Here is a 13,497-nt window from a genome sequence, read left to right on the forward strand (position 1 = left end):
ATGTGAGGTGCTGTATTCTGTGTAAAAAAACTAATTTAATCTTTATATGTTATAGGAATAATATATTATTATGTAAATGAAGTCAATATATGATGAAAATATTTAATTATTGATGTTTATGCCTGCTTCACTCAATTAGCCATCTTTTGGTTTTTTTTTTGACTAACATTTTAAATGGTAAGATTTTTAAACCCATTGCTCATCTCCCTACCATTCATTGATAGGAAAAAAGATGAGAGGTTGTACATATTAGAACTTGAAAAGGAAAACGCCATTGATCACCCAAATTTAGAATGAAACAGACGCCCCCTAGAATTGGAAATGATGTAGAAGTCGAAGATTTTTGAATACACAACTAATTAATGATCAAAGGCAGTTAAGAGGAATGTTGTCATGCGGTGATAACCAATGCTTCTGGTTTGGAGTTTGGGGCAATGATGGCATCGTTGCTTATTGGCTCCTCAACTACTTTTGGGGCGTCAACACTATTTTTGATCAAGTCATTGAAGCAGTCGTCAATGGTTCGGAATGGTGTGTCCGGATACAGAGAGCAGACATCAACATCGTTAGGCTTATCCATGGCATAGTTTATTTGGCAGCCCTTTATGAAAATGTCGTGCGTGAGGGCTGCAACAATGCTTTCTGGGATGCGCATATCTGCAACCAAACCCAAATAAAATATACTTAATTGGTACTTTCCTATTAAAGATGAGAAGCTTAGGATATCATCTGAAATAATATATTACCTTTGGCAGCAGCAAGAAGGTCGTCCTCTGAAATGGTGACCCTGGGAAGCTCACGCTTGATCTTCTTCTCCCACAGAGAGGCAAGCTCGTTCACGTTTAGTAAATTGCTCGATGGCCGAAAATGAACACATTTGTTCAGTGTTCGATCATCATCAATGGATTTCATTGTGAATTTCCCAATGTCAGCACCCGCCACGAAATAAGCTGTGTAAATTGGAAGCTCATATTTTATTTTATCTAAATCTCGACACTCTTTATTAAAATAAATAAATAAATAAATTGGTTGAGAGGATCTTTTTTTTTTCTTTTTTTCTTTTTTTTAATTTTTTTTTAATTTTCAGATTAATGATGTATATCTATCTAGTTTACAAATTTAATGTGTTTTTATAGGGTTAGGTGAGTAAGTAATGTATTATATATGTAGTTGGGATATTCATGGCATTCCTCTTAATTTCCTCCCCCTCCAATATATATTATATTATATAAGACGAAAACAAATAATGTAGGTCTTAACTTTTGTCTTTTGGGTTGTGTAAAAACAAACATTCTCTGCATATTTCCCTTGTGAACGGTGTACCTAACCTTCATCAGCACACTCTACCTACCAATACCATAAATGTAAAAAACAAAAACCAGAGATTCACAGATATGTTTTTACCAGAACAAGGTTAATTACCGGCCCTAATGTTGGGGGATATAAGAGGAATACAAGGAGGACATTTAGTGTTACTCTAATTTTATGTATTACCTTCTCATCTCTCTAATCCCACATATTCTTCACAATCATAAAATTAATCTCCACTCACCAAATGCAGTGGGAATCACGCCACATGGGATTGACGGATCGGAAAGTAACGAGAGAGGGGAGAGTGATGTATATAGTATTGCTTTATGTGGTCTGAATTAGGTATTGACCAAGAGCTTGTGGGGTCATGGCCCCCTCCAACTAGATTAGGAACCTCTCAAATTATTTGTTCGAATTTTTAAAAAATTCAGACAGTTGATTGTGAAAGACTATTTACGGAACCTACCTGACCGAATAATTGGTTGGGGAGCTCAATTTTTATTTGGTCAAGTGGATCTCATAAGTAGTTTCGACAATCAACTATTTAAATTATTTCAAATTCAGACAAATAATTTGAGAGACTCTTGATCTCTCGATCTCTTCCTACAAGTCAAATTTTTAATTGGGTTCCTATCCGAACCCCACATAATTGGATCTCTCAAATTCTCCCATCGGATAGTATTAACAATTTAACTACCCGTCAAATCTATCACGTGGGCCTTGTGCTAACCACGCATTCCTGAACACCTCATTTACTACTGACTACCGAGTATCGCCATCAATGAAATGACTCCTTTATTTTTTGTAAGTGTTTTTGGGATTAAAGCTTAGGGAAAAACATTTGATTGATTTGGGATTAAAACCAATAAAGCTGGCATTTGGATAGTGGGTGGTTGCCTCAATAAACTGACACCAAACATCCAACAAATCCAGTTTGATGGATGCCTACTGCGTACAATAGCGTTTGGATCTTCTTCGGTTTAAATAAACGGAAGGAGTATTATTTAAAAGTAAAATTATTTATAAAAATATGAAAAGATATATAATTTACCCTCAAATAAAGTTAACTGGTACACTCTACAACAAAGTAATCAAGTAGTAGTAGTAGTAGTTGTATTTCTGATTGAATAAATTTAAGATCCGTGGGATCTCCTATGGATGACATGTGTCTAAGTACTCCTCCACACCTTTTATCAGATTTTAGACACCTATCAATGCATGAATTAAATCTTAATATTAAATTTTATTAACCTCAACCACCGACGGAGGCGATTAGGTACGCCGTTGCTTATTGTATTTATAATAAATAATATCATCCACCCACTCACTTGCATGAAAATTGAAAACTGAAACGTCAACAAGCTAGAAAAGTCATGATTGTAAAAAGTGAAACCTTTGACAGTGCCATCGCCGTAGATGTAGAAGCGATCCAATGGTGGGAGAACATCGGCAGGATGAGTGTTGTCATGGTAAGGCCACGCGGCAATAGAGTTGCAACAAATGTAGGTGTACGCAATCCCAGCCGCCTCGATATACCGTCGAACTATTCTCTTGGAGTTGTAGAAAGTCAGGGCCGGCTCCACTGGGTCTGCTCTGTCTATGTCGTGCCCGAACTCCGACGGCAAAAACCGCTGTAAACATTATTTTATTGCTTTTTTCTTTTCTTCTCCATCAATATATATATATATATATATTTCTATCAGATACATTTACATTTATCATAATATATAATAGTTAGGTGGCTACGGGCTACGGCTCCACCTTCCAAACTATACAATATATATTATATATATATAATGTTAAACTTCAGATAGGGTCCAACCCGACTGTTTCGTACGACAAGGATTTTGTTACAATATTTGCAAGTAAAGTGAAACTTCAGATAGGGTCAGACCTTTTATGGCAAATCCACTCCCCGGCCCCTAAAGAGCCTTGGGGGAATTTGAAAGTGTGTTTTTCCCTAGCTAGCTCGATTTTTTTATAGTGTTAGTAAGTTTAAGCTCATTTGTTTAAAATGTAATGTGAATTATGTGCTAAGCTTTACTATTTACATAAATATTATATCACCTCTTGAGCTTCTCGATTACATATATATCCTGCAATTCAATCTTTAAAGCCAACCTACCTAGCTAGCTACCAATTTGAGGTACGAAACGGCCAGTTTTAATAACTTGAAGTTTTATTAGACTAGTATGTATATTATATATGTAGGAAAAGGACTTTTGACTCTCGAGCCCACGCCTACCCTACCCCCATTCTTTTTTCTCAGCTGGGAATTGAGAACATTACCTTAACAGTGCCGACGGCTTTAATGGCATCAACTAAGATGAGCTGGTCTGAGATGCGATCACCACCAATAGCTGATATTACAACCTCAATCTTGTGCTCTTTCAGAATCTTTTCCAATAAATCCCGATCCTCTATTGAGCCCTAATATCAAATCAAGCACCCACATATATATATATATATAAGATCATCGTCCTGTACACATTTCCATAAACATACTATATATGCCCAAAAAAAAAAAAAAAGATTTTTTTTTAATATATTGAAAATAGGACAAAAAGTCAACGAGTAAATAGAGTAATAATAATAATAAAAAAAGAAAAGAAAAGAAAGAACCCTCGTAAAATGGAGAGAGGAGTGACATGCATGCATATATATAGAGATGGAGGGTGTAGAGATGTTTAATTACATATATGGTAATGGCTCCTTTGTCTTGCAGGGATTTGATGGTGGAGGCCTTGGAAGGGGAGGCTTGACTGGATTGGACAAGAAGGTAAGTGGGTCGGCCTGAGTCAAGGCTAGCTTCGGCCACAAACTGGCCGATGAACCCAGTTGAGCCGATGATCATGGCTCGGCCACCAGCCTCGGAGACATTAGGACCTGAACCGCACATGTTTTTGTCAATAGCTAGTTTTTTTTTTGTTGTTTTATGTTTCTCTTTTACTTTCAACGACAAAACACCAACACAAACACAAACACACAGATAGTGTGCCTGTAGAGATAAAAGGGTTGGAGGCGGCTGAGACGGCAAGGAGAGTTGAGGGGGGTTTATATAGAAATGGGTCTAAGGAGGATAAGTGCATGTTTGGTAAACTCTCCGTGCGAAAATGGGGTTTGGTGGAAGTCTTTGGTGACGTACTATGCCAGAGTCTATGACTCTACATGTCTTTTATGCTGCTTTTTTGAGTGGAACGTTTGATATATCACGTCCTTGACTGGTAGATATGGAAGTGATCGATTGGATTTCCTTTTTTTGATTACGTGGCCTTATTTCAATGACACGTACTTGAGCTCAAATTTCACTAATTTTCTCTCACCAAGTTCATGAATATCTTCTTGCCTTCTCAATATCTATTATATATTATTAGTTTATTAGTTTACAAGTACTGTTAGAAAAGAGCTTATACGTACGTACGTACTGAGAAGGGCCGAGAAAATTCAACTTACATCGGTAATTTTTTTTTTTTTTTTTTTTTTTTTTTTTTTTTTTTAAGAAAATACAATTTACCTCTTAAAAGTTTAATCATTTTTTCAATTGTCTCAAATTTTTTAAAAATTGCAATCCAATGTAATTAAAAAAGCATACGAAAATCACATATTATTAAAAAAAAAAAAACGTATTTTTTTAAATGCCAAGGGACACGTCATGTTTAGAGACTAATTTGTCAGAAAAAAAAATAAAAATAAAAAGCCCAGCTCCCACCAACAGTACAAGGGTTTTCTTTTCCTGGGCATTTAGCATTACAAGGTTTGTATCCCATGTTGTCCAGTTTGAAAAAGTACACACCACAATACACATACCAGTACAAAATGCCCACGTAGCATATATAATACGGGAAATGTTTGTCTTATAACCTCCACTTAACTTTCACACAACCTCCACTCACATATGTGTGAGACTCACGTGCATGGAACCCACACACATGTGAGTGAGAGTTGTGTGGGAGTTGAGTGGGGATTGTGAGTGTATCATCTCCCATATAATACACATCCCATGTACTCCTTGTGGGGTGTTGTCACTGTTGTGTAGTACACCTTACGCACCACAACTGCTTATGAAAATTTATGGTGACATTAAATCGATTCACCAAATCCAAAATAGTTAGATGCATTTAATAAGTAGAATACAGTATCTCAACAGTGTCCATACAAAATCGATTTTAAAAAAAATGTTAATAATACTATTTTGTGCACACTTTTAGCATGTACTGTTGGCTTTAACTTAAAATTTAATAGAAATAATAATTGGACGTGATTAATAAGTTAACAATAACACGTATGTAAAAAGATATGCATATTAACTAATAAATGCAAAAAATAAAGAAGTCAACTTGTTTAAGAAAAAAAATTGCTTAAAAAGAAAGTTAATTTTTGCTCGTGTCAATGTAGATTTAATAAATTTACCAGTAAATTATTGCTTAGTAAAAAAAAAAAAATTATGATTACCATTAGAATTAATTTTTGTTTATTTTTAATTTTGCCTCCTATGAACTAAAATTCTAGCTCCGTCACTAGGTATTAACATGAGCAACATCTTCTAGCCAGCCGCCTTTTTTTTTTTTTTTTTTTTTTTTTTTTTTTTTTAAATCTGTTTATTTATGTGTTTTGGGTAGTGCTCGTATGCTAATTTTTTTTAAGACTGCCTTTTTATTTTTTTTTAAAGAAAAAAGTATTAACAAATAAGTCAAACACATAACACACTCAAATCTACTTTCATGTTTATGCCACATCACAACTAAAAAGCAAAAAATACCTTCTAAAAAATATTATCAAATGAACCAAAATGTTTTTAATTTGAAAAAGTGTTATGATATGAAATAAGGTGAAAACTTTTTTGTGTTTCTAGGAGTGTTTTGTGTTTGAATTTATTATTGTTTTTGATAATAGAAATAAAAACAAAAAAACAAAAGTTTTAACAATATTTCCTATGGGCCACCGTGAGGAGTAGCATGCGGATCTCCCTACTGGATTTGTTGCTAAATTGAGTCCAATTGTAGTCGTTTACTAAAATTAATATAATTGGATTATCGTTAGTAATTGGTTCCAAAAGGAAGCCTACGTGGAGCCGGTAAACTAAGCATCCACAAGGCAATCTTACAATATTAAGGAGCGTCATTGATAGGAGCCGTACGATTAGAAAGCCAAATTGTGACAATTTATTTATTTTTACAAACACATAAAATGGATCATTACAGTGGCATAACTATTTGTCACTCAGCTAACTCATAGTATAAGTCTCATAACCTGTACCTGATATATCAGAGTAATAGTAACTATGTAGCGGAATACAAATCTAAACAGTGGAAATCAACTCTAATAACATAACCTGTTAATTATACAAAAGAGACATTTAACACCTATGTGTTTAAAGCCTAGACATAAAGTTATTTACACAACAAAAAAATGGCTATCAAACAAGGTGTCACAGGCGACACTAGCTATATACAAAATATACACTAAAAGGGACCATCCAAGTCCAACACATTTACGACCTGAGCGATAAGTTTTAATCGTAGTATCCCAAGTAGTTTGCCACAGGGTTGTCGTCGACATCTACGGTACCTGCAGCCAAATGAACACCATCTATATAGTCGTGGTGTTTGCCATGTCTATACAGCTGAAAGTATGAGCTCACCAACTCAGGAGTATAATATGCACTGGTTTTCACAATGAGCTAATCTTTACATTTTTACCATATGTTTACAATAACAGCTAGTTGTGGAACGATAGGTTTCGTAAAAGGTTTCTCAGCCAATAAGGTAAACTATGGTAATTGGTTCACAAATCAATACATATATATAAATCACGGGACTCAGATAATTCCGTTAGCAAGCTTTCCATACCTTTGGAGAAAATGCGACCACACAAGAGTATCTAAGAAATGATTGACACTATGTCTAAGCCTTATGCGCATATGGGTCATCCATACTTTTGAGGAATCCTAATACATGCACACTCCAAAACATGGTATATAATGCCCCAGATTTTAAGATATAAAATATTATATCTTAAAATAGGATTTAAGACCTAATAATAGAAATAAAATATATATGAATATTTATGGAATAAATATCCATCAATTTAGACATAAATATTTAGTGATAAAATAATAGGTCAAATTTATTAAGTGATTTAAATAAAAGAAAGTTCCGATGAACAATGTGTCGATCAATCGACACAAATAGTAGATCGATCCACTAGTCAATCGATCGACATAAATAATCGATCGATCGACACAAAATAAAAGAAAACTCTGAGTGAACAATGTGTCGATCGACACAAATAATCGATCGATCGACATTCGTTAGCCCGAACACCTGTATTTAGATTTTTATCAAAATATCCCATTTCGAGCGTTTTTAACAATTAGATGCGATCAAAATCAAGCAATCTTGGCCGTCCATTTCTGTATAAAACAAGCCCAAACCCCTCCCCCCCCCCCCCCCCCCCTTCAATCGATCACTCTTTTCTCTCATTTTCTCTCACGGTCCTCTCTTCTTCATTCTCTGCTTGTTCTCTTTCTCTCTTCTCTTTCTCTGATTTGGTTGCATCATAGTAAAACCAGAGAGCTCTTCTCTCCCTGTTTTTCTTGGTCCATAGCAGCAAGTGAGAACCTCTCGATTACTCTCTTCCTTTCTCTATCTATCTCGATTTCTCTCAATTCTCTCATCTCTCTCTCCCGATCTGTCCAGTAGCAAGAAGGAAGAAGAAGAAGAAGAAGATTAGAGAAGCTCTCTCTCTCTCTCTCTCTCTCTCTCTCTCTCTCTCTCTCTCTCTCTCTCTCTCTCTCTCTCTCTCTCTCTCTCTCGTGGGTAAGCATCTCCCTCTCAAACTCTCTCTCTCTCCATTTCTCTCGGGTTACTTGTTGTAACGACCCGCACTTTTACAAAAAGGCGTAAGTGAAAATTTCAATTTTCACGTATCATTATGATATCATTAATGATGTCATCAAAGTATAAATTGGCAACAGAAATCATATATATATATATATATATATATATATATATATATATATATATATATATATATATATATATATATATATATTTACAATAACACATCAAAGCTGACTGAATAACCTCAATATATAAAATAATAACATTTGTTTTGATATAATAAAATACATCCAAATAACAACATACGTACCACATACTGATATATAACCATTGTATATAACATCTATATACTAAAGGTCTCGTCCATAACCTAGCAGCTCCTGCCTCCAATTGTGCAAAACTTGCATGTGATTGTGGTTCACACCACAATCTCATACTGTGGTCAAGTGAGTCAACGGTCCTCAACCACATAGTAACATACTGATTTATTTAACAATATACAATGTAACCAAATGATGCCAAATATACATATCATACACACAATCTCACAAGTAAAGACAATTCTCTAATATACTAACAGATATACTCTATCATGAATAGCACCCACCATTATAGTTGACTGGGCCCACACGCCAACCATGCACACCTACCATGAACAGCGCCCACCATCCATACTTACCACAGATAGCGCCCACCATCCTAATACTATCGATAATGCCCACTATCCAACAATATTAACAACCAACTTACTAACCTGTTACATAAGCTTAGTATAAACATATACTTGCCTACTTGTAATCATACAACCATCAAACATGTAATCCCAATCAAAACATGTTAACCATATGTCAAACAACTTGCATACAGCCAAATAAAGCAGCAATCACCATGTTGCTAAAGACTAAACTTCATGTATCACTCCTAGTGAGTAAGAAATACTCATAGTAGTTTTTTTTGGCTTCAGAAAGGTGTTCAAAGATAAAACCACTGCAATATACATATATAATCCAAACAAATAGTAAATTAGCACAATTCACTAAACATAGATTTAACCCTATACTCATTTCTGATTTCTTAATCCTATTATTGTTTTGACACAGTAACAGCATATAAAATTCTTCAATTAATAATGCCACATATTTCATGTGGGCATTATAATTGCATTTATTATTAAATTACCAAAACACACTTAACCATAACAATTACCAAAATACCATTTTCATAATAATTACCAAAATGATTCTTTTTACTCGGGCATCACAATGGTACGATTTATACTTCAATCACTCTGCTTTGAAAACCTTATTTTAAAACATAACTTAAATCATTAAAGGATTAGAATCTTATCCAAACTATCTAAACTATCTTTTTAGGATATTTTGTAAAATATACCAAAATATCTTCTGGGATATTTTGTAACATACATAATCTTAAAACATGTTATTATTTTCTTTTTTTAATATGTTCTACCTCTTATCTTTTAAAACCTTCTTTCTTTTCCTTATCTACCATTCGAGAGATAAAGTAGAGAGGATCTTAAAGATTCTTACCTCAATCAAAATCCAAGATAGAGATCCTACCTTCCTCTATGTTGCAAGGCACCCAAGAGGAAGAGAAAGAGAGAAATGGAGAGAATTTCTCCTAGTGTTGGCCGAGTGAGGGAAATAGGAGAGGATCTTCTTTTCTCCTTTGATGCAATCTGAAAGGTGGTGTATATATATATATACATGTAGAAGAATTAAGCTCCTTCACCTTATTGTCGAACAAGAGTGATTAAACCATGATGAAGGGAGAAAGTGTAACGCCCCGCCTTTTACAAAAAGATGTAAGTGAAAATTTTGATTTTCACGTGACATTATTATTGTATTACATCATCAGAGTTAAATATTGGCAGCAGAATATATTATTATTATTATTTTTCTTTACAATGACATATCAGAGCTGACTGAATAACCTCAATATATAAAATAATAACCTTTGTGTTAGTATTTTATTGGCTACATTCTGGATAAAACAAAAATACTTTATGTAATGGTTGCGTTTTAACAGGATGATCGGTTTTCAAATCAGAATCTTCATATTATTCAGACAATGATCAAATCAAAGACAATAACTGATCACAAGCTGCTTAAAGATGTCCATTAAGAGTCCTTGCAAAATCCAAGACAAAAACAACCGGTTCTTATGCAACCGTCTGGACAGGCCTTTGAATGCGTCCGGACGCCTCGCAGTGTCTTATAGATAAACATTGAAGATGTCCGGATGTCAGAGCAACACCGTTCGGACGATAGGTCAATCAGTATTCAACAAGGAGTTTGTTTTTAGAAGTCGACACTGTTTGAGAAGTCTCTGCAAGCCGTCCGGACGACGTGGCAACGTGTCCGGACGATGTCCAGTAGTTCAGAATATTTTAGAGTTCCGTTCGAACGTGGAAGGGATTTTAGCAAAGACCGTCTGGACGCTCGGTCAAGCCGTCTGGATGTGAACCCGATAAAGATAAAATTACGCTGTTTCTGAAAGGATATCGCAGAAAACCGTCCGAACATGGCTAACTTTCGTCCGGACGCTCGCTAGCCAGAGTCCGAATCTCAGCAGTTTTTGAGGTCTCTTGAAGCCTATAAATAGGGGGCTCTAAGCTAGTGTTTTGTATAGAATTCGACAGTGAATTCCATAGTGCTTTGAGAGGGTGTTTAGGGAGAATCGAAGATTCACTAGCTCTCAAGCCGGTGCCAGTGTGTGCTCAAGTGTTCGTGTGAAGTCTATCTAAGGGGTCGGCCCTAAGGTAAAGGAATCCATAAAAAACCCCTTCAGGTGGAAATCTGGTTGGGAAGCGTTCGTGTTGAGTTACTCAAAGTTAGAGGTATGACTATTGCATAGGGTTATGTGAGTACGAGTGTCTTGTAACTAGCTTTGTTTTTGGATAGTGGATTTCCTAGGTTTGGCTGTCCCTGAGTGGTTTTTTCTCTTCATAGAGTTTCCACTTCGTAACAAATATCTTGTCTCATTTAAATTCCGCATTTAAGATATTTGTTTGCACACAAACACACACTTGGTTCAAATTAGAAGTCAATAAATTATTTTCACTTTGTTATGATAATATAAATACATCTCAAATAATAACCTACGTGCCACAAGCGACACTTAATAAATAATTAGTAATACCAAAATATCATAGCATCAAAGAGACATATAAAAAGAGTTTGACATATGTACATGAAAGGACAGACTAAGCAGGGTAGTCCATCACATCCAAGAGACCACAACGCAGGAGGCAACCTAGCCTCAAAAGACTGCTATTCAGATCCATCTGGATAGTCCTGATACTCTTCATCCTCAAATCCTGTATTAATAAATAATACAGATAGAAATAACAATATAAAAATACCTAAGTGAGTCTGCTTTTTCCAATAATATAATGAATGCTGATTTATTTATGAAATGCAACACAATGAAATAAAATAAAATAAAGATTATATATAAATATATATATATATATATATATATATATATATATATACATATACAATTTATGGCCTAGGGTTGCAAGTCATAGTCATAAATTGAATATGTATATGTATATGTATATATAAATAAATAAAGAAATGGAGTAACAGTTTTATATGCAGAGTTTTAATTATATCTTTGAAGCACTCATCTCGTGATGGATCCTACGGTCCGTAATAGTGTGTTGATTGGGATCCTACGGTCCCCCTTTTACAAGTTATCTCCCATGTTTTATTAATCTTTTACTGGAATCCTACGGTTCCAGCATAATTGAAATCCTACGGTTTCAATGGCTTGTTTATTATTCTCTTTTTCGGCACTTCTACATTCACTGCACCTAGGCAACTAGTGAATCTTTATGTATCACTGTGGATTTAGATCCCCAGCTTGTTATTAAACATATTATTAAAATAATAAAAATATGCAAAGTTACATGCGCAAACAAATAAATAAAGTAATAGACACAATATTATAGGAAAAATCCACCAGCTTGGTCCTCAGTAAGTATAGAGATACTTACCTTCTTTTGCTTCCAAAAGGGTTTCCATACAATTGGTGACAAAGGCTTCTAGAAAAAGGGCTAAAACTGCACCCTTACTATAGCACATGAAACAAAGTATTTTTCTGCTTTCCTTTTAAAAGTGATGTAACCAGTGAGAGCAACGGGGTGTTTCTTCTCTTTGTTTTCTTCATTCTTTTCATTTTCATTAACATCATAAAATGAACACGCAAGGATACACTGCAATACATTTTAATTCACACAATAGTGAATTAATATAATTCACTAACAATACATTCCAACACTATTCTTATTCCTAGCTTCCAAACCTTAACTTTCTATTATTATTCCGACATGGTAAAGGCATATAAAATGGATTATAATGCCACATATTTCATGTGGGCATTATAACAACATTTATAAACAATGACCGAAATAACCCTTTTATATAAAATAGCATTATAAAAGCTTTAACATTATATATATATATATATATATTTATATTAAATAAAAATAATAACTTACCAAATATAAATAATGAGCTTTATATTTCAAAACAAGTGAATTATAAAATTCTGGTAGCATAACGGTATTAGTATTAATAACGCCTAAAATACTTAAAAGTATTTGGGCAGCGTAGCGGCGCTTTTATAAAATAATATATTTTTACTCGGGCATCATAACGGTGTATTTTTATATTTCAATACTCCGCTTGAAATACCCTGTTTAAAACACATCTTAAAAACGTTAGATACTTAAAATAATAAAAACTATAAAATCACCAAAATATTAAAATAACACTAAATATCATTTTCCTTATATTTTATTCTTTCTTATTTTATTCTTTTTCTTTTATTCTTTTTCTTCTTCCTCTTCCTTCACAGTGAACTGAGAGAGAAATAGAGAGGGAGAGAAAGAGAGAAAGAGAGATTACCTTCTAATCTTCATTCTTTTCTTTGCTCTGTGCTAGACCCAAACCAAGGGAGAGACGATCGGAGATTGAGAGAGATCTGAATTTGAGAGAGATTGGGAGAGAATTGAAGCATGAATTGAACATGAGGATTGTGCTCTATTTATACTGAAACGAACGGCCAAGATTGCTCCAAAACGATCGTATCCAACGGCTAGGAAGAAGATTTGGGGAGATTTGGTATTAAAAATTAGATTTTCGAAGATTCGGTGCATGAATCTGTTTACTGCAGAAGTCGATCGATTGACTTTTTTGGTGGGTCGATCGACACACTGTTCACCTTAGATCGATCAACTTTTTGTGTCGATCGATCGACATGAATAGTAAGTGGATCGATCGACAGTTTTAGTGGATCGATCGACATACTGTTC

General features: G+C 34.5%; 1 protein-coding gene across 1 annotated transcript; it reads right to left on the minus strand.

Annotated features, from left to right (window-relative positions):
* Nucleotides 1–287: 287 nt before the first annotated feature.
* LOC133865496 (leucoanthocyanidin reductase-like) lies at nt 288–4,377 on the minus strand. The gene is made up of 5 exons (XM_062301919.1): nt 4,007–4,377; nt 3,601–3,741; nt 2,705–2,942; nt 747–950; nt 288–657 (listed from the first exon to the last, which is right to left on the minus strand). The coding sequence occupies exons 1-5, from the start codon at nt 4,208–4,210 to the stop codon at nt 392–394; spliced, it is 1,053 nt and encodes a 350-aa protein (XP_062157903.1). The 5' UTR covers nt 4,211–4,377; the 3' UTR covers nt 288–391.
* Nucleotides 4,378–13,497: the final 9,120 nt, after the last annotated feature.

Source organism: Alnus glutinosa, chromosome 4 (genome assembly GCF_958979055.1).
Source record: "Alnus glutinosa chromosome 4, dhAlnGlut1.1, whole genome shotgun sequence".
Lineage (NCBI taxonomy): Eukaryota > Viridiplantae > Streptophyta > Magnoliopsida > Fagales > Betulaceae > Alnus > Alnus glutinosa.